The following is a 24958-nucleotide window of genomic DNA, read 5'->3' on the forward strand; positions in this document are numbered from 1 at the left end:
GGGTACCAGGGTAACAGGGTACAACAGGGTACAACAGGGTACCAGGGTACAGCATGGTACCAGGGTAACAGGGTACCAGGGTAACAGGGTAACAGGGTACAACAGGGTAAAAGGGTACAGCAGGGTACCAGGGTAACAGGGTACCAGGGTAACAGGGTACAACAGGGTAAAAGGGTACAGCAGGGTACCAGGGTAAAAGGGTACAGCAGGGTACCAGGGTAAAACAGGGTACCAGGGTAACAGGGTACAACAGGATACCAGGGTAAAAGGGTAAAGCAGGGTACCAGGGTAACAGGGTACAACAGGGTACCAGGGTAATAGGGTACAGGAGGGTACCAGGGTAACAGGGTACAACAGGGTACCAGGGTACCAGGGTACAACAGGAACCAGGGTAAAGGGTACAGCAGGGTACCAGGGTAACAGGGTACAACAGGGTGCTAGGTTAACAGGGTACAACAGGGTACCTTGGTCTGTCAGTCAGTTGACCGAGGAGAACGCGACGGGCCGGAGGCTATAAAAAGCAGTCACTTCCAGACCAGCTTGTAGTCCTTCAGTTTCAGCATTACAAGACATTAGATTATACCTCTGCAGAACAGATTTGGTCAGGCAAGGCGTCTTGAGTATGTGTGGCATGATTTAAAATGGCTTCTCACGAGTCCGCTCCTTTAGCGGTTGGCATTAAAAAGGGAACATTCTCATCAACCCATTCCATAATGTGTCAACTGTGACGTACAGGCCAACTCTGGTCCACTTTACATCTCATGATTCAGTTGGTGAGAGGGGGACAGAGAAGAGGTGTAAAATAATGGAGGGAGATATTAGTGAAAAAATAAGACCAAGGCCGAGAGAAATACTAAGGAGGAGGGGAGGAGAGGACAGGACAGGTGAGAGGAAACAGTTAGTGCAGGAGAAAGATAAATTAGAAAGAGCTAGCTAGTATTTGCAGCTACTGGATGGCCCCCAATCTGTTCACTGTACTGGGAGAAAGTTCACCTGGCAAGCTCAACACCACAAGAAATTGATAAAGGACCTACTAGAGGGAATGATGGATACCGGTGGTAAAGTTCTAGGTGGAGCAACGCCTGAGCTTGAAAGTGACTGCCTGCCTGTTCTAACAGCTTAGTGTTGTTACCAGCTTACCACAAGGTTACCTGGGACAACAGCAGCCTGGTTAATAATTCAATACAGCTAGAGCCTGCTGCAACGAGGGTCACTGTCTTAACCCTCTAAGCTGGGGGGGGGGGGGCTAATAATTATGTCAATTAGCCTATCAGAAGCTTCTAAAGCCATGACATTTTCTTGAATTTTCCAAGCTGTTTAAAGGCACAGCCAACTTTGTGTATGTAAACTTCTGACCCACTGGAATTGTGATATAGAGTATTATAAGTGAAATAATCTGTCTGTAAACAATTGTTGGAAAAATTACTTGTGTCATGCACAAAGTGGATGTCCTAACCGATTTGCCAAAACTATAGTTTGTTAGCAAGAAATGTGTGGAGGGGTGAAAAACGAGTTTTAATGACTCCAACCTAAGTGTATGTAAACTTCTGACTTCAACTGTACATTACAAAAATTATTATTTTCACATTACTAGTGAAATTCACTCTACAGTTGATGGTTCATTTCATTACCTTATGAAAACATGATAATAAGAAATTACATTCACATTTTGTACACAGCTGGAAAATATACAGATATTTCCTGTACCTACCACACAACATCAAGCTAATTGGAAAATCTATCACCATAGCAACACAACTTATGACACCCTCTGCAGAATGTTTCCAAGTTATAAATATTCAAGTGTTCCCCTTGATGAATGAGGAACAAAATTTAGCATAGCCGCCCCGTCCACCTAAGCAGGGCATTGACATCATGGCTAAGTTCTCCTGTCGTCATAGTTACACTGTTTTAGGATTTCACCACAGCTTCACATAAGAGAGCAAAAAGCCCCGCTGTTCACATCAATTCCCAACCGTCTTGTAAGCAACAAATTCAGCCCAGAAACCAAGGAGCTGATCAAGGCCTAGGGTTCTTAATTTAAACATCTGAATAGTATGAGTCATCTGAAGGCAGAAAACATGTTCTTACTCTTTAGCGCGTCCACATCCTGATCTATCGTTTGTTTCCTGCTACATCAACTGTGACTGGGCCACCATGAGACTGGTGTAAACCACATCCTCTTCCTGGTATCACATGGCATGGAAGTATGTGAATGTACTGAACGTAACTGACATGTTGAATCCATTTCAAAGTCGACCCGTCATCAAACCAAAAAAACGGTCTCTAAAAAGAGAACGTTCTGGTCTACCTCTTGTTGAGTGAGACGATGTTCGCGCCATTCTCTTGATAGTGAAATGCTTTTCAACAAAAGAAAGCTACATTAATTTCCTTTCAAAGAGGACTAAAGAACTATCAAGGACAAAAGTGCATTTAAAAAAAAAAAAATACCGTTATTTTACCAGGTAAGTTGACTGAGAACACATTGTCATTTACAGCAACGACCTGGGGAATAGTTACAGGGGAGAGGAGGGGGATGAATGAGCCAATTGTAAGCATTCCTGTAGAGAAAACCCATAGGAACCTAAAACAACTATACTCAAACTATCCAATCAAAGGTGGATGGAAATTAATGTATGGCTAGTATAGATATTAGATATTCTCCTCTGATGTGAAACTGGAGTGTGTTGAAGTATTTGTATTTCATTAAGGATCCCCATTAGTTTCTGCCAAGGCAGCAGCTACTGTTCCTGGGGTCTAGCAACATTAAGGAAGTGTCCTCCACTCTAACAGACGAGCTCTCCCTCTTAGCCTCCAATTCTCAACATCACCAATGGGTTTGGCCCCCATAAAGCCCTTACTGTACAAGGCCTTTTCAGGTCACCACCTCATTCATATAGAAACAGACTACTTTTTCTGAATGAGTGCCGCACGGCATGCTAACCTGCTAACCAGTAGCTGCTGGGGTTGCTGCAGAGCCAGGAGGGAGAATAGAAAGCCATGTATGCCCCGGATAACCTAGTTATGTAAGTCAAACATTTGCATAGAGGCCTTTATTTAACAATGTGCCAGAGAGCATCCTCTCATTATCACATGCATGGCTTCCCATGCCTGACCAAGCCTCTGGACATGGGGACTGTTGGGGGGACAGGGCACTCAGTTACCACAGTTCTGGGTATATTTCTACAACAGCAAGTGTTTTAGTAGCCAAATAGGCCCATATCTAAGACATTTAATCTCACTTCAGATTTTTCTGAGCCAGCGGTTAGTTTTAAAGTTGTTGTACCCAGTTTGTAATATAACTGAAATGTATCTCCGACTTTCTGAATTCTGCTATCTCACAGTGCCTTGTTTTGGCTAGCTGCCAACACAAGACAATTTTTCTTAACGTCTCCAACACGCTGTTGAGGTCGCTCTCGTCTTTTATCATAGTATAGTAAATGTCCAACTGTCATTTTCACTGGACACCTACTAGTATGTTAAGGGAGGTGCTGTATCTTTAACACTGGCTAACAGGGTAAACAAGTTTTTTACTACCGTTACACAGGCTTGTTAGAGTTCGGTATCTAGCCTTTAATGCTCTACTAGGTAGAATTACAATAGTGTTCTGTGTGAGGTCTTCATTCATAAAGCTATGCATTGTAACATATTGGAGGTAGATGACAGGAGACAAATCATACAACCATGACCAACTGTCCCAGAATCAGTGTCTGACAGATAGGCCTACAAATGTGAGTCAACAGACCAATGACTGCCAGGAAATGCAGCATCACTTCACACCCAAATACTTTCCCCTGAGAAACCCAAGCTGTCTGCCATGCTTCACAACAAGTAAACAGCGAGTGGGATAACATCTTCAGGCCGGCCTGGAGATTCCTTAGGTATCGCTATGCAACCTCACCCAGGCATTTCACAATGTCACACAGGAGGAGGTGGGCTGATGTGACTCTCCCTTGTTCTGGCCTGGAGCCAGAGACTAGCAGAGACTATAAAAATGCATTGTGGTTTCTAGCCAGCATAGGTTAATAATTACCAAGAGCAAGGGAGTGGACATACAGAATACTACTGAAGAAACCATTCATACTACTGCTATCCTCCAGTTACTGTACCAGTGGACCAGAAAAGAGACACCCAATGGTCCTTCAATACCTGGCTGCCTTTCTTCAGAGTGGAGTAGCTTAAGTAATATCCTCTATTAATAACCGCTGTTTTTATTTACTGGCACAGTAAGAAGGTCCGGGTCTGACCTTTCATGTCCTCCCCCATTGCAGAGCCCTCAGGACGAGTGAGCACACGCACCCACACACACTGCAGGTGCCCCTTAAAGTGGATGATCGACACCCTACATGATTATTTCTTGTGAAGTGCCAAATATTATTTACAATTTTGTGAGGTGCGGAGGTCTCTCTAGGATTTTCACATCAAGAGAGCAAGGAGGGGGAAAATGTATAGAAAATACACATTTCTGTCTCTTCCTGTGGCAGGTTGTGTAAAATGGCAGATTGCGAGTGTGAAATCCAAGCTATTTAGTGGAAATGGTGAACATAATCAAAAACCTATTCAAATACAAACACTAAAGCAATGTGAATGTTATCCATCTCAAAAGGGTAGGCAACACTGTTGTATGTGCAGTTGTAGAGGCTGATGATATCACAAAATGGACTGTCTGTTAGACAAATGTATTGATCGCGGGGCAGATTGGCCTCAATTGATCAGCAATGCAGTGTGTGCTGTTCATGTGTGTAAACATCACTGCAATCGGTCGGATATGTTTAACTTTTAAGATGCACTAGGCAGAAATCTCGCCGCCATTTCCTGGTTGCTAAAATTCTAATAGTTGCTAAAATTCAATCTGACAAAATAAGCAAGTATAGTGTAGACTAGAGAATCATTGTACCATCTAAACCGCTGTGGTATACAGTATCTAACCAAAAGTGTGTGGACACCTACTCATCGCACATCTCATTCCAAAAGCATGGGCATTAATATGGAGTTGGTCTGCCTTTGCTCCTATAACAGCCTCCATTCTTCTGGGAAGGCTTTCCACTAGATGCTGGAACATTGCTGCAGGGACTTGCTTCCATTCAGTCACTCAAGCATTAGAGGGGTCGGGCACTGATGTTGGGTGATTAGGCCTGGCTCGCAGTCGGCGTTCCAATTCATCCCAACGGTGTTCGATGGGGTTGAGGTCAGGGCTCTATGCAGGCCAGTCAACTTCTTCCACACCAATCTCGACAAACAATTTCTGAATGGACCTCGCTTTGTGCACGGACCTTCCCCAAACTGTTGCCACAAAGTTGGAAGCACAGAATCGTCTAGAATGTTATTGTATGCTGTAAAGTTAAGATTTTCATCCACTGGAACTAATGGGCCAAGCCCAAAACATGAAAAACAGCCCCAGTCCATTATTCCTCCTCCACCAAACCTTACAGTTGACACTATGCATTCGGGGAGGTAGCGTTCTCCTGGCATCCGCCAAACCCAGATTCGTCCGTCGGACTGCCAGATGGTGAAGCATGATTCATCACTCCAGAGAACGCATTTCCACTGATCCAAAATGGGAGCGAGCTTTACACCACTCCAGCCCTCGCTTGACAATATTAGGCTTGTGTGCGGCTGCTCGACCATGGAAACCCATTTCATGAAGCTCCCGGTGAACAGTTCTTGTGCTGACGTTGCTTCCGGAGGCAGTTTGGAACTCAGTAGTGAGTGTTGCAACTGGACAGATGATTTTTATGCGCTACGTGCTTCAGCACTCGGCGGTCCCGTTCTGTAAGCTTGTGTGGCCTACCACTTTGCGGCTGAGCTGTTGTTGCTCCTAAACGTTTCCACTTCACAAAAACAGCACTTATAGTTGCCCGTGGCAGCTCTAGCAGGTAAGAAATTTAACAAACTGACTTGTTGGAAAGGTGGCATCCAATGACAGTGCCATAATGAAAGTCACTGAGCTCGTCAGTAAGGCTATTCTACTGCCAATGTTTGTCTATTGAGATTGCATGGCTGTATGCTCGATTTTATATATCCGTCAGCAACGGGTGTGGCTGAAATAGCCAAATCCACTAATTTCAAGGGGTGTCCACGTACTTTTGTATATACAGTCCATTCAGGAAAGTATTCAGAACCGTTCCCTTTTTCCACATGTTACAATACAGCCTTATCCAAAACAACCTACACACAAAACCCCATAATGTCAAAGCAAAAACAGGTTTAGAAATGTATGTATGTATGTATGAAAATAAAAAATAAAAAAAACATTTACATAAGTATTCAGACCCTTTACTCAGTCCTTTGTTGAAACACCTTTGGCAGCGATTACAGCCTCGAGTCTTCTTGGGTATGACGCTACAAGCTTGGCACACCTGAGGCATGCATGAGAGCATCAGCTGTTCCGGACGACTGTGTGATCACGCTCTCCGTAGCCGACGTGAGTAAGACCTTTAAACAGGTCAACATTCACAAGGCTGCGGGGCCAGACGGATTACCAGGACATGTACTCAGGGCATGTGCTGACCAACTGGCAGGTGTCTTCACTGACATTTTCAACATGTCCCTGATTGAGTCTGTAATACCAACATGTTTCAAGCAGACCACCATACTCCCTGTGCCCAAGAACACTAAGGTAACCTGCCTAAATAACTACAGACCCATAGCACTCACGTCTGTAGCCATGAAGTGCTTTGAAAGGTTGGTAATGGCTCGCATCAACACCATTATCCCAGAAACCCTAGACCCACTCCAATTTGCATACCTCCCCAACAGATCCACAGATGATGCAATTTCTATTGCACTCCACACTGCCCTTTCCCACCTGGACAAAAGGAACTGTTTATCATATATGCATAGTCACTTTAACCATATCTACATGTACATACTACCTCAATCAGCCCGACTATAGCCTCGCTACTGTTATTTTTCATTGTCTTTCTTACTGTTGTTTTTATTTCTTTACTTATCTATTGTTCACCTAATACCTTTTTTTCCACTTAGAACTTGCACTGTTGGTTAGAGCCTGTAAGTAAGCTGGTGACAAATAAACTTTGATTTGACACCTGTATTTGGGGAGTTTATGTTTGATCGGGTTCAAATACGGGCTCTGGCTGGGCCACTCGCCCGAAGCCACTCCTGTGTTGTCTTGGCTGTGTGCTTAGGGTCGTTGTCCTGTTGGAAGGTGAACCTTCACCCCAGTCTGAGGTCCTGAGCAGGTTTTCATCAAGGATCTCGGTACTTTGCTCCGTTCATCTTTCCCACAATCCTGAAAGGTCTCCCAGTCCCTGCCGCTGAAAAACATCCCCACAGCATGATGCTGTCACCACCATGCTTCAACTTAGGGATGGTGCCAGGTTTCCTCCAGATGTGACGCTTGGTATTCAGGCTAAAGAGTTCAATCTTGGTTTCATCAGACCAGAGAATCTTGTTTCTCTTGTTTCTCATGAGAGTCCTTTATATACCTTTTGGCAAACTCCAAGTGGACTGTCATGCCTTTTACTGAGGAGTGGCATCCGTCTACCATAAAGGCCTGATTAGTGGAGTGCTGCAGAGATGGTTGTCATTCTGGAAGGGTCTCCCATCTCCACAGAGGAACTCTGGAGCTCTGTCACAGTGACCATTGGGTTCTTGGACACCTCCCAGGTGGCCAGCTCTAGGAAGAGTCTTGGTGGTTCCCAACTTCTTCCATATAAGAATGATGGAGGGCAATTGAGGACTGTCCACACTCAGTTTCACATGTGACCCCTATCAGATGTGTGAATTCACATTGATGTAGCCTCTGAAGTATCACACATACTCAGTTCTCATTTCCTGTCACTGTTCCTTTCAATTTTGGGTAGTTGTCGTGGTAACGGCAGGTCATGTGCTAAAAATCTGAGCGTCCAGACTGAGGTCACATATGGAGCATCAGAATTGTTTCTACCAAATGTGTATGTGATCAATAAAATGTTATTTGAATGAATGCAAGCATGACTAAGTCGCTTTGGATAAAAGAGTCTTCAAAATGGCATATATTATTATTAAATGACCGACTCATCAAAGCAGAAAAGGACAAAGCTGATAATTTACTCAATCACTAACCACCTCCCTGAAGGCTCATGGCAAAGCAGGGCCAGGGCTCAAAACAAGGCAGACAAACAGCAATCGCATTACAAATCTACAAACTGCTCATCTCACAGTCATTGGATAATCAACTTCAGTACCAACTGTGGAAATCTGATTATTAGAAAAAGACTCACTATACATGTGCTTCAGTAGAGCAGCTACAGTACATTTGGCGATTGCACTCTTTCCATTAGTATCCTTTGGTGCTAGACAGAGGACAATGGGCTCTGCAATGAGGACCAGCCACCAGCCCATACTGCTGACATGCAGCCTGCATCCCAGATGGAGGGAGGGCTGAGGTGAAATGAAGGCCACCCACCACTTCTTTACTTCCATCTCCTCAATGTGTTGAAAGATATCCTGATATTTTGGGGATATCCGGATAGTCGTAATAGATGCAACATCAAATTGTTGTAAAGAAGCTAGATAGCCAATAGTCCACTCATATGAAACAACCTACCTGTTGGTTGATCATTGTAGCCGAATCCTTCTCATTTAGCCAACGTAATTCTGTAATTTTGATTCCATTTTGCATTGATTAGAAATCTCCCACTTAACTTTCTACACATGGAGCCTCTGTAGCACCACTTTGATTGAGCTACGTGTGAAATGTGTAGGCTACCTGTGCGTCTTTTTTTAAAAATGGGGCGCACTCATTAAAACTCTATTTTATAAAAATGACAAATTTAATGGTCTATCCTTGTAGGCTATGTAGCAATGTCACAGATAACTTTAGACAAAGCATTTTCATTGTTAAAATAGGCCTATATTTTTTCTCTCTCAAAAATGAACACTCCCAAGTAATCAAATACTGACGTCTGTTCGGATAGTTGAATAACTGTGCCCATCCTTATAGAGGACTATAGTCACTCACAGATAGTATGATCACTGACCTAGCTACAGTACTAAGCTAAAGTTGATCTAATATAAGAGCCAGATGTAAGAGGGCTATATGAGCAAATGTAATTCTGCAGCCAGGAGAGCCCTGAAGGCGAGACCAATTCCATTTACACACACACCCTAATGAGTTCACCAACTAACAGACACCTTGACATGAAAGACAGATATCCATAGCTGCTGTGTGTATTGCCAAATCAACCAACAAACATGAAGACATTTTCCCTTTTTGCAAATCAAAACCTTACTGCTAGAGGTTTTACAAACTTCTCTTTAAACCTAGACTGAAAAATTGTGAAATACTCACGTAGGAAGTGCTTTTCCAGCAAGGCAATTTCCAGGTGGCCTTTCACCTCATTGAGTCCATCTGTCTCAGTCCTCTGATAGTCCTGGATGGCTGCGGCCATAGCAAGTGTCCCCAGACCAGCCTGGATGTGGGCACACACACACACACACACACACACACACACACACACACACACACACACACACACACACACACACACACACACACACACACACACACACACACACACACACACACACACACACACACACACACACACACACACACACACACACACACACACAGTGAGGAGAGAAGAATAACTCCCTGCCAATGTGAGCTACTGTGGACTCTGGTTCAAAACACCTGCACACAGTACCTCAAAACTCACACACACATAGATAAATGCAGGCAAGCTGACTGCAGAAGACTCCATTTCACCTTGCAGTTTCTCCCTGCACCATCCAGCCTAGCTCAAACTGCAGTGTAATTGTGTATGCAGACTATCATCTGAATCATGACCCAACACAGAGCGAGAGAGAGAGCGAGCGAAACGAAGAATATTGTGAAAGTACACAAGGATAGCCACAGAGTTACATTGAGATAGTAACTAGTGTTGGTACTGTGCTACTCAAAAAGAGGGGAGGAAAACAACTAGATCCTCTCAGCAGGGGGATAAGAATATGCAAAGACAGCTTGTGTCAGAAGGTGGGAAATCAGTGCACTTTTTAGTAACGATGGGTGGGAGAGGAAGATACCACAAGCCCAGCTCTGATTAAAAGGTCTCCTCTCAGATGAATAAAGCTAGTACATTTCGACAAGGGATATTATAATTCGCTACTGTACTACAATGTACTGTGTAATTTATTCATGAATAAGACTCGTCAAAGCCAGGTCTCAGTCTTTCACTGAAACAAGTTAGCAACAATGACTGACACGAGAAGAATATTGACAGACATTGTGAAACATGTCACAGACACACATCCCTTACGGACCAAAAACAAAACATTCCATTCATATAATTGTCTTCAACATGAACGTCTGAGCACCGATAAGGCGGTGTGTAGGTAGCAACTGCTACATTATGTTTATCAATGATTGCATACAGCACATACTTTCCAAACTCTATTTTAGCTTTGAATATGCCATATCTAGGCCAGATTTAAGGCTACTTTGAGAGTGCAATTACGATGGGAAAGTAGTGCTCGTCTGCTCTGTAAAATGTAGTAATAGGAGTACATTAACACCATCCCTCGCACCATTACCCAGAGAAGCAGTGACCCAATTCACTAAGTCTGCTAATTGAGAAATGGGCCCTATTAATGTACATTCATTTATTCCATCTGTGTAAATTAGACCTTACTGTTAATTATATGTACCCCATAAAAGCTCAACAAAGTACAACAAAGAGTTAAACAGCGACAAATTACAGGCCTGCTATACCTACCTGTTGGTTGATCATTGTAGCCTAATCCTTCTCATGTAGCCAACGTAATTCTGTCATTTTGATTCCATTTTGCATTGATTAGAAATCTCCCACTTAACTTGCTACACATGGAGCCTCTGTAGCGCCACTTTGATTGAGCTACGTGTGAAATGTGTGTAGTCTACCGGTATGTCTTTTTTTTTCTTTCTTTCTTTTTTTTTTTTAATCGCATGGTGTGCTTTCACCGTAAATCTTTTTTGAAATCTGACACAGCGGTTGCATTAAGGAGAAGTGTTATGCATAGGATAATAGATACACATGTATCTTTTATCAAAGTTTATGATTAGTATTTCTGTAAATTGATGTGGCTCTCTGCAAAATCACCGGATGTTTTTTTGAGGCAAAACATTACTGAACATAACGCGCCAATGTAAACTGATTTTTGGATATAAATATCAACTATATCGAACAAAACATACATGTATTGTGTAACATGAAGTCCTATGAGTGCCATCTGATGAAGATCATCAAAGGTTAGTGATTAATTTTCTCTATTTCTGCTTTTTGTGACTCCTCTCTTTGGCTGGAAAAATGGCTGTGTTTTTCTGTGACTTGGCACTGACCTAACAATCGCAATGTATGCTTTCGCCATAAAGCCTTTTTGAAATCGGACACTGTGGTTGGATTAACAAGATGATTATCTTTAAAATGGTGTATAATACTTGTATGTTTGAGGAATTTTAATTATGAGATTTGTTGTTTTGAATTTGGCGCTAGCGTCCCACATACCCAAGAGAGGTTAAAATATGCCTGCTATGGAGGTAAATACAGTGCCTTGCAAAAGTATTCATCCCCTTGGCATTTTTCCTATTTTGTTGCATTACAACCTGTAATTTAAATTGATTTTTATTTGGATTTCATGTAATGGACATACACAAAATCGTCCAAATTGGTGAAGTGAAAAAAATCACTTGTTTCAAAATATTCAAAAAAATTCTAAAACAGATGTGTGGTGCGTGCATATGTATTCACCAGCTTTGCTATGAAGTCCCTAAATAAGATCTGGTGTAGGGTTGCAAAGGGTCGGAAATTTTCCGGAACATTTCTGGAAATTTTCCATGGGAAGTTAAGCCCATGTGGGTTTTAGCTTGCTAACTAACCGAGGAGTGTTAATTCACCTGTTTCCATACATATTTCATTTTAAAACATTTATCTTACAAAGGAGTTGTTTAATCTAACTGCTTAACCTTTATCTGTACATGGAATTTGATTCGTTTTTTACAATTTGTTTTCTAATCTTTACAGGAAAATGCCACGGGCACTATCTGATGTGTGGAGACATTTCACTGCAGCTAATGTAGAAGGAAAAGCTAGGAACATTTGCAAATACTGTGCCAAATCATATGTGAAGAATGCAACAAAGATGCAGTATCATCTGGCCAAGTGCATAAAGTTCCCTCAGCGCTCACAACAAGCAACCTCTGACAAAAGTCCCTCTACTTCTATTCGAGGTGAAAATGATGAATCAGACACCTTATCGATAACAACAGCTCATGTTCCTCCTGGTATCAAAAGTTTTTTCCTGCTCAAGCTGTGTATGCAAATGGTTCACCTCTGATGCTCACAGGCAATGTGTATTGGAAGACATTTCTGAATGTTCTTTACCCAGCATACACCCCTCCAACCAGACATACTTTATCTACTCATTTCCTGGATGCAGAGTTCAACAGAGTTCAAGTGAAGGTCAAGCAAATTATAGAGAAAGCAGAATGTATTGCAATAATCTCTGATGGGTGCTCGAATGTTCGTGGGCATGGAATAATTAACTACATCATCTCCACCCCTCAATCAGTATTCTACAAGAGCACAGACATAAGGGACAACAGACACACCGGTCTCTACATTGCAGATGAGCTGAAGGCAGTCATCAATGACCTTGGACCACAGAAGGTATTTGCATTGGTGACAGACAATGCTGCAAACATGAAGGCTGCTTGGTCTAAAGTGAAGGAGTCCTACCCTCACATCACACCCATTGGCTGTGCTGCTCATGCATTGAATCTGCTCCTCAAGGACATCATGACACTGAAAACAATGGATACACTCTACAAGAGAGCCAAGGAAATGGTTTGGTATTTGAAGGGTCATTAAGTTATAGCAGCAATCTACCTCACCAAGCAAAGTGAGAAGAATAAGAGCACCACATTGAAGCTGCCCAGCAACACCCGTTGGGGTGGTCTTGTCATCATGTTTGACAGTCTCCTGGAGGGGAAGGAGTCTCTCCAAGCACAGTCTGCCAATATGGACAGCCACATCAAGATGATCCTCCTGGATGATGTATTTTGGGAGAGCGTGGTAAGCAGCATGAAACCTGTAGCAGTAGCCATTGCACGGATTGAGGGATACAATGCCATCCTGTCTGATGTTCAGACTCTGCTTGCAGATGTAAGAGAAGAAATCCGTACTGCCCTGCTCACTTCACTGTTTCTCCAAGCAGAGGAAACTGCAGTTCTTAAATACATCAAAAAGCGTGAAGACGTCTGCCTGAAGTCCATACATGCTGCAGCATACATGTTGGACCCCAAAGTATGCTGGCAAGAGAATCCTGTCTAGTGCAGAGATCAACAAGTCCTATGGTGTCATCACTAACGTGTCTCGCCACCTTGGCCTGGATGAGGGCAAGGTTCTTGGCAGTTTGACGAAGTACACTTCCAAGCAAGGGCTTTGGGATGGAGATGTAATATGGCAGTCATGCCAACATCTCATCAGCCACCTGGTGGAAGGGACTGTGGATCTGAGGCTTTCCCCCCTGTTGCCGCCATCATCCTCCAAATCCCACCAACATCAGCCGCCTCAGAGAGCAACTGGTCCATGTTTGGGAACACACACCAAAGCACACAACAGGCTGACCAATACAAGGGTTGAAAAACTGGGGGCCATCCGGGCAAATTTCAGACTTTTTGAGCCTGACAACGAGCCATCTACAACAAGGTTGGAAAGTGACAGTGAAGATGAGGCCTCAGAGTCTGATGTTCAAGAGGTGGACATTGAGAAGGTCCAGGGAGAAGACATGGACGCCTGAGAGGGAGACAACCAAAGCTTTAGTTTCTAGACTATTGTTTTACAGATGTATGTTGAAAAAGGTTTTGGGAGATGTGATGGATCATTGGGGATCATTCAATATTTATTTTATTGTGTTGTTCAGTGAAATCATCATGTGAAGAGTCAACTCATTTAATTAAAGTTCAATTCGTAATTAAATGTTTTTTTTTATTTCTATTTGAATGATTTAATAATTTACAAATATGCCTACTTATGATAAGGTCAAATGTTTGTCTCCATGAGATATGGTAAATGTATCCGATGCAAAAAGAAATCTACATTGAAATGGTATTAATATCAATTCCCACAGAAATGTTCCACCCCTGAACATTCCTCAAAATGGGCAAACCTAATCTGGAGCAACTAATTACCTTCAGAAGTCACATCATTTGTTAAATGAAGTCCACCTGTGTGCAATCTAAGTGTCACATGATCTCAGTATATATATATATATACACACACACACACACACACACACACACACACACACACACCTGTTCTGAAAGGCCCCAGAGTCTGCAAAACCACTAAGCAAGCGGCACCATGAAGACCAAGGAGCTCTCCAAACAGGTCAGGGACAAAGTTGTGGAGAAGTACAGATCAGGGTTGGGTTATAAAAAAATATCAGAAACTTTGAACATCCCACGGAGCACCATTAAATCCATTATTAAAAAATTGAAAGAATATGGCATAACAACAAACCTGCCAAGAGAGGGCCGCCCACCAAACCTCACAGACCAGGCAAGGAGGGCATTAATCAGAGAGGCAACAAAGAGACTAAAGATAACCCTGAAGGAGCTGAAAAGCTGCACAGTGGAGATTGGAGTATCTGTCCATAGGACCACTTTAAACCGTACGCTCCATAGAGCTGGGCTTTACGGAAGAGTGGCCAGAAAAAAGCCATTGCTTAAAGGAAAAAATAAGCAAACACATTGTGTTTGCCAAAAGGCATGTGAGAGACTCCCCAAATATATGGAAGAAGGTACTCTGGCCATCAAGGAAAACCCAATTCTGGCGCAAACGCAACACCCCTCATCACCCCGAGAACATCATCCCCACAGTGAAGCATGGTGGTGGCAGCATCATGCTGTGGGGATGTTTTTCATTGGCAGGGACTGGGAAACTGTTCAGAATAGAAGGAATGATGGATGGCGCTAAATACAGGGAAATTCTCGAGGGAAAACTGTTTCAGTCTTCCAGAGATTTGAGACTGGGACGGAGGTTCACCTTCCAGCAGGACAATGACCCTAAGCATACTGCTAAAGCAACACTCAAGTTGTTTAAGGGGAAACATTTAAATGTCTTGGAATGGCCTAGTCAAAGCCCAGACCTCAATCCAATTGAGAATCTGTGGTATGACTTAAAGATTGCTGTACACTACCGGAACCCATCCAACTTGAAAGAGCTGGAGCAGTTTTGACTTGAGGAATAGGCAAAAATCCCAGTAGCTAGATGTGCCAAGCTTATAGAGACATACCACAAGAGACTTGCAGTTGTAATTGCTGCAAAAGGTGGCTCTACAAAGTATTGACTTTGGGGGGGTGAATAGTTATGCATGCTCAAGTTCTTTTGTTTTGTCTTATTTCTTGTTTTTTTCACAATTCAAAATATTTTGCGTCTTCAAAGTGGTAGGCATGTTGTGTAAATCAAATGATACAAACCCCCCAAAAATACATGAATTCCAGGTTGAAAAGGCAACAAAATAGGAAAAATGCCAAGGGGGTGAATACTTTCGCAAGCCACTGTACATCTGGAACGGCTATCTGACTTCAGTTCTGACTAGTTGATAAAAAGATAAAGACAAGATTATAATAAATACCAGCGTGAGAAGACCCACCTTGTTCCTGTTTTCATGACAACAAATCCCAAACAAACGGGGCACTGTACTGAACTGGCCTAAATCCAGTTTCCCAAGACATGTTTGTTAAGTGGTTAGACATTACAGGGGCTGTGTTAAACCCTAATTCCGTTGCAGAGGCTTTCTAGGTCATGAAAGGCCCAACTTCTCCAACGGTCCTTTCTTATAGACTCGATGTGCACTTCAGTAATCAGATCGGCCATCTGAGAATTCACACCAGAGCCACGTTTGAGCATTTCTTTTTAATCACACTTCTTCTGGCATTTCATTAAGATGCAAACAAGGTGGCCCAGTGTGTGATGACGTGATCAAATGACTCATAACTTTGATCTGTTTGAAATCATAGTTTGAAATTAAAGATATTTCTCCATCTTCAAAGAGCGTTAAGAAGTTATGAACCTCGCTCCAAAAAATAAGAACATGAATGCACAAGAATATGCAGGCAAATTAAATAAGATAATTGAAAAATAGTTCTCATGCACTAAGCGAAGTTGAGTTGGCCAGTAGTACGCTGCAGCTAGGCCCTGGTCTGCTCTAGTCTGACTAAGGCCTGCAGTGACGCAGACAGCAGTTGGACAGCTTTCTCTCAATCCTCGAGTGGACTAAATCAACAGAAAGGGGTTTGAATAAACATCAAAAGGAAGACATTTTGGCCAAAATTCCTCTGAAACTGGCGGCGGCACGTCAAGATGGCGAGTCAGTGGACTTCATGAAGTGATCTGGAAGATGTCAAACTAGATTAGGAATGCAAAACAAAGACGTATTTTGTTTGAGAGAGAATTAGGGGAAGTGAAGAGTCTGAAGAGATACAATTTCTCTGGTTATATTATAATACCAATATTCACTTACAGGAGCACTCACAGGGTCTTGCAGTTCTTCCGTGTCTTTAATTTTAAGCAAGGGCTTAGGCTTCATCAGAATCTCTTCGCTACATTCAGTGTCAGATGTGTTGGGCGATTCACCCAGATCCAGGAACACGTCTGGCCGTTGGCCCCGAAACCGGATTTTGTCCAATCGCTTTAGCATGTTCAACACAGTCGTCTTGGTCTTTATCTTAACGTGGCATATGGCATCCCTGCAGGGACAAAAAGGAAGAAAGACAGGTGATTACAATCAAATACTGTACCGGCAACTCACTGAGCAGGGTACGTCTCCATGAGATAAGTGTTGAATTGTCTTCAATAAAAATATCTGAAAATTCTATATGAGCAATTTGAAATGCCAACTCAAAGATGTGCACTCCACATGACGTTGCATTCTACTACAGGCAGCAGGATGGTATGAATTGCATCCACATAGTCATTCAATTCAGCATGACATTTCTCTGCAATCTCCTACGGGAGAAATAAAACCCTCTACTCATATCAGTAATGAGACTTATTGGAGAATGAACAACTCCCATATCACTTATCCCTATGATTAGACAATGGAAACATTGAATACTTCAGCCTTAAAAGGAAATTAAGATACAATAAACATTCAGTATTATGATAGCCAAATGTCTATATTCTACCTTCTTAACTTTGACCCCTTGTAATCTAGAATCCACTATTCTAAAAAGTATTCTTTCACCAAAACTTAACTGGATGGTTATACATGTTGCACCAGCTTCCTAAAGTAGGGTCCGAGTGGTATGAGGCCAATGGGCTTGTGACGGAAGGTGTGCGGGTGAGTTGGGCAATCATTTTTGGACTGGGCCGCCCCTGCATGATCTCTTTACTGTACCTAGGTAAGACAGAAAGCTGGACCCTTTAGCCTCTGCCCAGAGAGCGAGATCGGGAAGAAACTGAAAGATTGAGTGGAAAAGAGAGAAAGTGAAAAAGAGAGAAAGAGATGTGGTACACGGCCAGATTTCATCATCGCATCATAGCACCCATTCATCACGAGATGGGTGAAATTAGTTGCCCTTTATAAGATTAGATCCCAAGTTTAAATTTAGGAGGAATTAAAATCTTAGATCCTGCATTTCCACCCAGAGCACAGAAGAAAGCCAATCAGAAGTACAGAATTGGAACCCGCCCTCAGGAGTGCTACCAGACTGACCTATAGTATAAAACACATCCTGGGATCAAACATGTGTTGCCTGCTCTGAAAATAAACTGAACAAAAATTAAAAATGAAACATAAATCTTTGAAATTGTTGTAACTGAGTTACAGATCATAAGGAAATCAGTCAATTGAAATGAATTTATTTGGACCTAATTTATGGATGTCACATGACTGGGAATTCAGATAAGCATCTGTTGGTCACAGATATCTTTAAAAAAAAGGAAGAGGCGTGGATCAGAAAACCAGCCAGTATCTGGTGTTACCACCATTTGCCTCATGCAGCACGACATCTCCTTCGTATAGAGTTGATCAAGCTGTTGATTGTGGCCCTTGGAATGTTGTCCCAATCTTCTTCAATAGCTGTGCGAACTTTCTGGATATTGGCGGGAACTAAAACACGCTGACGTACACGTCGATGGAGAGCATCCAATACATGCTTAATGGGTTACATGTCTGGTGAGAATGCCGGCCATGGAAGAACTGGGACATTTTCAGCTTCCAGGAATTGTGCACAGATCCTTGTGACATGGGGCCGTGCATTATCATGCTGAAACATGTCATGGCGGCGGATGAGTGGCACGACAATGGGCCTCAGCATCTCGTCATGGTATCTCTGTGCATTCAAATTGCCATCGATAAAATGCAATTGTGTTTGTTGTCCGTAGCTTATGCCTGTCCATACCATAACCCCACCATGGGACAATCTGTTCACAACGTTCACACCAGCAAACCTCTCGCCCATAAGACATCATACGCATGGTCTGCTGTTGAGAGGCCAGTTGGACGTACTGCCAAGTTCTCTAAAACGACATTGGAGGCGGCTTATGGTAGAGAAATGACATTTTCTGGCAACACCTCTGGTGGGCATTCCTGCAGTCAGCATGCCAATTGCACACTCCCCAAAAATTTGAGACATTTGTGACATTGTGTTGTGTGACAAAACTGCACATTTTAGAGTGGCCTTTAATTGTCCCCACCTGTTGTCCCCACCTGTGCACCTGTATAATGATCATGCTGTTTAAACCAGCTTCTTGATATGCCACACCTGTCAGGTGGATGGATTATCTTGGTAAAGGAGAAATGCTGACTAACAGGAAAGTAAACTAATTTGTGTACAAAATTTTAGAGAAATATGCTTTATGTCCATATGGATAATCTCTGGGATCTTATATTTCAGTTCAAGAAAAACTTTACAGGTAGCCTTTATAATTTTGTCCAGTGTATAAAGCTCCAGGGTAGTCCGTCTCATTCTAGATCCAGCTCACGGACGACAGGCCTCATGTGGTAATGAATAATACTACCAGAGGTTTATAGTGGCAGCCTGTCCATTAATCCACAGGAGTGGGGTGCTGGGGAGGGCTCATCAATCAACAGACAATCAGTGTGTTGGACAAGATCGGCCTGTGCAAGTCACGCACCCATTTCCTCCGGTTAACCATTAATCTTTTCTGAGTTAAGGGGTTTGACATAAGCTGATCCCTACAGATTGTGACAAAATCATAATCAGAAAGGTGTTTGTCTGTGTAAAGTAAAACAGAGCAATGAGAGAGAAAACCTAAATCCTTTACGCCAGGGATCATCGACTAGATTCAGCAGTGGGACAATTATTTCTTCAGTGGATGGTCAGAACATCATACCAAATATATTTTAGACTGCAAATTGACCGCAAGAAGCATAATAATATTGGGCTAAAACAATCATTTCAAACCATGCTTCCATTTGTATACAATAACATAGCTCTCCATTATACAAATAAAATAACCCCACTAGTCAGGGAACCCTGCTCTATATTTCTATTCAGTCATGGCAAGTTACTGAGGAGGAGGAAAGGGCCTCATGGCTTGGTTTTTGCTCTGACATGCATTTTCAACTGTGGAACCTTATATAAACAGGTGTGTGACTTTCCAAATCATGTCCAATCAATTGAGTTTACCACAGGTGGATTCCAATCAAGTTGTAGAAACATCTCAAGGATGATCAATGCAAACAAGATGGACCTGAGCTCAATTTCAAGTCTCATACCAAAGGGTCTGAATATGTATGTAAATAAGGTATGTTTTTAACTTAATACATTTGCAAAAATTGTTGCACAACAATTTAAGTCAGTTATTCATAATGTTTGTCAAAGTATGATATGAAGTGACAAATCCAAACTGCCCACTTTGTGCAAGTCAAATCAAATCAACGTTTATTGGTCACATACACAGAGGCTCAGATGTTATCACAGGTGCAGAGAAATGCTTGTGTTTCTAGCTCCAACAGTGCAGCAATAAATAAAAAACAATACACACAATCCATAAAAATAAATAAAATTATATAGGATGAGCCATGACTAGAATACAGTATATACATATAAAGTGGGTGAAACAGTATGTAAACATTATTAAAGTGACCAGTGTTTAATGAATATGTACATACGGCAGCAGTCTCTGAAGATTCAGGGTAGAGTACCGGATGGTTGCTGGCTAGAACAGGGACTAAGGTTCAGGACAGGATACTGGGCGGTGGCCGGCTAGTGTTGACTGTTTAACAGTCTGATGGCCTTGAGATAAAAGCTGTTTCGCAGTCTCTCTGTCCCAGCTTTTATGCACCTGGATTGTACTGCCTTCTAGATGGTAGGAGGGTGACCAGGCCGTGGATCGGGTGGCTGAGGTCCTTGATGATCTTCTTGGCCTTCCTGTGACACCAGGTGCTGTATATGTCCTGGAGGAAATGCTGTGTGCCCTGGTATTGCGTTAGGCTGACCACACCACCCCTTGGAGAGCCCTGTTGTTGCGGACGGTGCAATTGCTGTACCAGGCAGTGATACAGCCCGACAGGATGCTCTCAATAGTGCATCTGTAGAAGTTTGTGAGAGTCTTAGGGGCCAAGTTGAATTTCTTCAGCCTCCTGAGGTTGAAGAGGCACTGTTGCGCCCGAATCAAATAACATTTAATTAGTCACATGTGCCGAATACAACAGGTGTGGAACTTACAGTGAAATGCTTACAAAGTGACTATGCATAGATGACAAAGTAGCAGTGGTGTAAAAAAGGGCAATGCAAATAGTCTGGGTAGCCATTTGACTAAATGTTCAGGAGTCTTATGGCTTGGGGGTAGAAGCTGTTTAGAAGCCTCTTGGACCTAGACTTGGCACTCAGGTAGCGCTTGCCGTGCGGCAGCAGAGAGAACAGTCTATGACTGGGGTAACTGGGGTCTTTGACCATTTTTAGGTCCTTCCTCTGACACCGCCTGGTAAAGAGGTCCTGGATGGCAGGAAGCTTGGCCCCCGCGATGTACTGGGCCGTTCGCACTACCCTCTGTAGTGCCTTGCCATACCAGGCAGTGATGCAACCAGTCAGGATGCTCTCGATGGTGCAGCTGTAGAACCTTTTGTGGATCTGAGGACCCATGCCAAATCTTTTCAGTCTCCTGAGAGGAAATAGGTTTTGTCGTGCCCTCTTCACAACTGACTTGGGGTGCTTGGCTCATGTTAGTTTCTTGGTGATGTGGACACCAAGGAACTTGAAGCTCTCAACCTGCTCCACTGCAGATGAGAATGGAGGCGTGCTCGGTCCTCTTTTTCCTGAAGTCCACAATCATCTCCTTTGTCTTCATCACGTTGAGGGAGAAGTCCTGGCACCACATGGCCAGGTCTCCGACCTCCTCCCTATAGGCTGTCTTGTCGGTGATCAGGCCTACCACTTGTGTCATCGGCAAATTGAATGATGGTGTTGGAGTCGTGCCTGGCCGTGCAGTCATGAGTGAACAGGGAGTACAGGAGGGGACTGAGCACGCACCCCTGAGGGGCCCATGTTGAGGATCAGCGTGGTGGATGGGTTGTTACCTACCCTAACCACCTGGGGGCGGCCCATCAGGAAGTCAAGGATCCAGTTGCAGAGGGAGGTGTTTAGTCCCATGGTCCTTAGCTTATTGATGAGCTTTGAGCTTGGAGCGAGGCGTCTGTGTCCGCAACATGTCTGGTTTTCCCTTTATAATCCGTGATTGTGGTCATGTGACAGTGTTGATGCCCTTTCTGTGTTCTATGGCCAAAATATCATATCAATGGAATTTTTCAAATGACAGAATTGTATGTTTTTTTATTAATGCTTTATCTTGGCCAGGTCGCAATTGTAAATGAGAACTTATTCTCAACTTGCCTACCTGGTTAAATACAATTTTAAAAAATCATTAAAAATGTATAAAAGTTCTAAATTTGCTTTATGAGTAGTGTGACCCTATGGTGGCAACAAATATATTCTAAATTATTTCAATGGGTCTTTCTCCATTCTGATTGTTTTACATTTTAGTAATTTAGCAGACACTCTTATCCAGAGCGACTTACAGTAGTGAATGCATACATTTCATACATTTTTCTCTCCGTACTGCTCCCCCGTGGGAATCGAACCCACAACCCTGGTGTTGCAAACACCATGCTCTTCCAACTGAGCCACACGGGACTGTTCCATACAACCTAAAATAATTTCCTACATTTCCATCAATTTCTGCATTTCCTGCACTCCATTTGAGATCATTTCCACAATATGGGCAAAAATACTAGGCCTTGTTTTTAACCAAATGTTGCAATTGCGATTTAGACCAAAACACTTGGGTGAACTTTTGAAATCATGGAAATAGAGTTCTATAGTTAGAATATAAATAGTGGGCACTTTGAATACAGTGTTGTTTGACATGACAACAAATGAAAATGCCATGGACGAGTTATTGTGACAGGATAGGAACCAAAGTGGTGTTCATTGTTTCCTAGGGGTCCCTATAATCTTTGGCTACATTAAATCTTTATTCACATAGCCAACATATTCATGCTTCACCTATTCCTCTTTGATTTAGAAGATACTGTTGCACAAAAACATGCTGATTTAGGCCTCCACCAGCACTGGTATCAGGCTGTATTAGCTAGCCAGCTAACAAGCGATTAGCATTAGTGGCTAACACGATTCAGCTTAATTTGCTAATAAAATACAAACTAGCTGTTTGCAGATGTAAGAAACAAACTAATATTGTAATTATATTAAGATCAAAATTGGAAACAACATTGTTGTTTGTGCTGCATTGACCATGCGGTCAAGAAACAAATGCAATCCTGAGTGACGGGGTGGGACTAGGTCGAGAGAGATCGATCGCGAGAGAGAGATCATGAGAGAGCGAGATCGCGAGAGAGAGAGAGAGATTACTCAAGTAGCGGAGTAAATTATAAAAATGGGCATTAGACGGCGTATCACATTTAACAAACCAAACATTCAAATACCGTTATAGAAGGTAAAGTAAAAACCCAAACTGCTCCATGCATCAATACCGGTATATGGTAAAATATGGAATACAGCCCAGCCCTACCTTGTACTGTTGGTTTGCCTCTGATTGCCTTACGGAGGTTGTAGCTGGTACAGATCCATGGTCCCAGTCAACTTACCATGGTTAAATGCTGTGTTTCGCACTTTCAGTTTTGTGCGAATGCTACCATTTATCCATGTCTTTTTGGTTTGGATAAGGTCTAATCGTCACCGTGGGAACAACATTTTCTATATGCACTTCCTGATGAACCCAGTCACCGAGTCAGTGTATACGTCAATACTATTCTCAGAGTCGACCAAGAACATTTTTCAGTCCGCGTGATCAAAACAATCTTGAAGCGACCTCCCGGGTGGCGCAGTGGTCTAAGGCCACTAGAGATTCTGGGTTCGACTCCAGGCTCTGTCGCAGCCGGCCGCGACCGGGAGGCCCATGGGGTGGCGCACAATTGGCCCAGCGTCGTCCGGGTTAGGGAGGGTTTGGCCGGCAGGGATATCCTTGTCTCATCGCACACTAGTGACTCCTGTGGCAGGCCGGGGGCAGTGAAACAGTCACCAGGTGTACGGTGTTTCCTCCGACACATTGGTGCGGCTGGCTTCCGGGTTGGATGGGCATTGTGTCAAGAAGCAGTGCGGCTTGGTTGGGTTGTGTTTCGAAGGATGCATGGCTCTCGACCTTCGCCTCTCCTGAGTCCGTACGGGAGTTGCAGCGATGAGACAAGACTGTAACTACTACCAATTGGATACCACGAAATTGGGGAGAAAAAAGGGGTGAAAAAAGAAATAATATTTTTTTAAATCTTGAAGCATAGATTCCGATTGGTCAGACTAACGTTGAACAGCTCTTACCACGGGAGCTTCCCGTTTAAGATTCTGCATATAGGTGGGGAGGAGCAGAATGAAGGCGTGATCTGATTTGCCGGAGGGTGAGGGAAGGACTTGTAGCCATCCCGGAAGAGAGAGTAACAATGATCCAGAGTCCGTGTTGCGCATGTAGCACAGGAGATGTCTTTTCCTATGATATGACACATTCTTTTCAGCCTACGTTTCATTTCAGGGCTGGGTTTTAGTTGAAAGTTACCACCCACCAGCATGGCATTGTTTATCAATCAGAAAGAGCTGCAAAGTTATTCCTTTTCACGACTGAGATGAGCCAAACAGCCTTGTGTCCACTTGGCCGACTGACCCATGGAGCAAACTAAAATACCAGAGAATTATCATAATCCATTGAATAATTTGTAAATGTTCACTTATTTTAGCTAATCTGTAATATATATCTGACCATTTTATAAAATAGTATAATTGCGTGGTATGATAGCATTTTGCAAACCCGCTCACCCCGTCGCCCGAAGATGAATGGTTTTGACCACCAAAGTTTTGCTTCACGAGACTCTCCACCGCTTTAATTGGTTTAACATTAGATATAAACCCCCAAGTGTCTTCCAGATAATGAAAAGGTTCCCGCAAAAAACAGAATTCAAGAAAAGTATAGTTAAGTATAGATCATGAGCAAAGCCATTGTAGCCTATCATTTCACTTCCCCTATGAGAACAATGAGCACGGGCTGACTTGGCTTTGTTGTACCGAAGCATGCTAGCAGCCTACCTACCAAAAGTTGCACCATGTCCATTACAATGTATAAATACACATCAGGTATCTTTCAACAGTTATCCATATTACCAGAGCGTCATCTTATTCTAACTATTCTATTGTGAATTTGCGGCCGCAATTTATGGAAGAAAACTAACATTTGAAGATAACAATAGTTGGCAAAGTCAAATCCATCTGTGGTGATGTTTTCCCTAAATCAATGCTTACGACCAACCCAGCTACAGAACCAGCCATAGAGCCAGCTGGCTAATCTTTTGAATATAGTTTAAAAAAAACAGTAACACATAACATTAGCGAGCTATCTATATAAGGTTAGCATGCTAGCTAGCTACACTGACAGCTGTCAGTGCC

General features: G+C 42.9%; 1 protein-coding gene across 8 annotated transcripts in view; it reads right to left on the bottom strand.

The window, feature by feature from the left end:
* LOC106584600 (GRAM domain-containing protein 4) overlaps window positions 1-24958 on the bottom strand; it is a 53556-nt gene that overhangs the window by 26956 nt on the left and 1642 nt on the right. For 5 of the 8 annotated variants that reach the window (XM_045706437.1, XM_014170073.2, XM_045706440.1 and 2 more), the window contains exons 2-3: window positions 16510-16735; window positions 9296-9416 (exon numbers count right to left, since the gene is read on the bottom strand). In XM_045706437.1, coding sequence (XP_045562393.1) covers window positions 9296-9416; window positions 16510-16735 — 347 coding nt within the window. The remainder of the gene's footprint in view (window positions 1-9295; window positions 9417-16509; window positions 16736-24958) is intronic. The other 3 variants (XM_045706438.1, XM_045706441.1, XM_045706442.1) reach the window with 1 other exon arrangement.

The sequence above is a fragment of the Salmo salar genome, chromosome ssa23, assembly GCF_905237065.1.
Source record: "Salmo salar chromosome ssa23, Ssal_v3.1, whole genome shotgun sequence".
Classification (NCBI taxonomy): domain Eukaryota; kingdom Metazoa; phylum Chordata; class Actinopteri; order Salmoniformes; family Salmonidae; genus Salmo; species Salmo salar.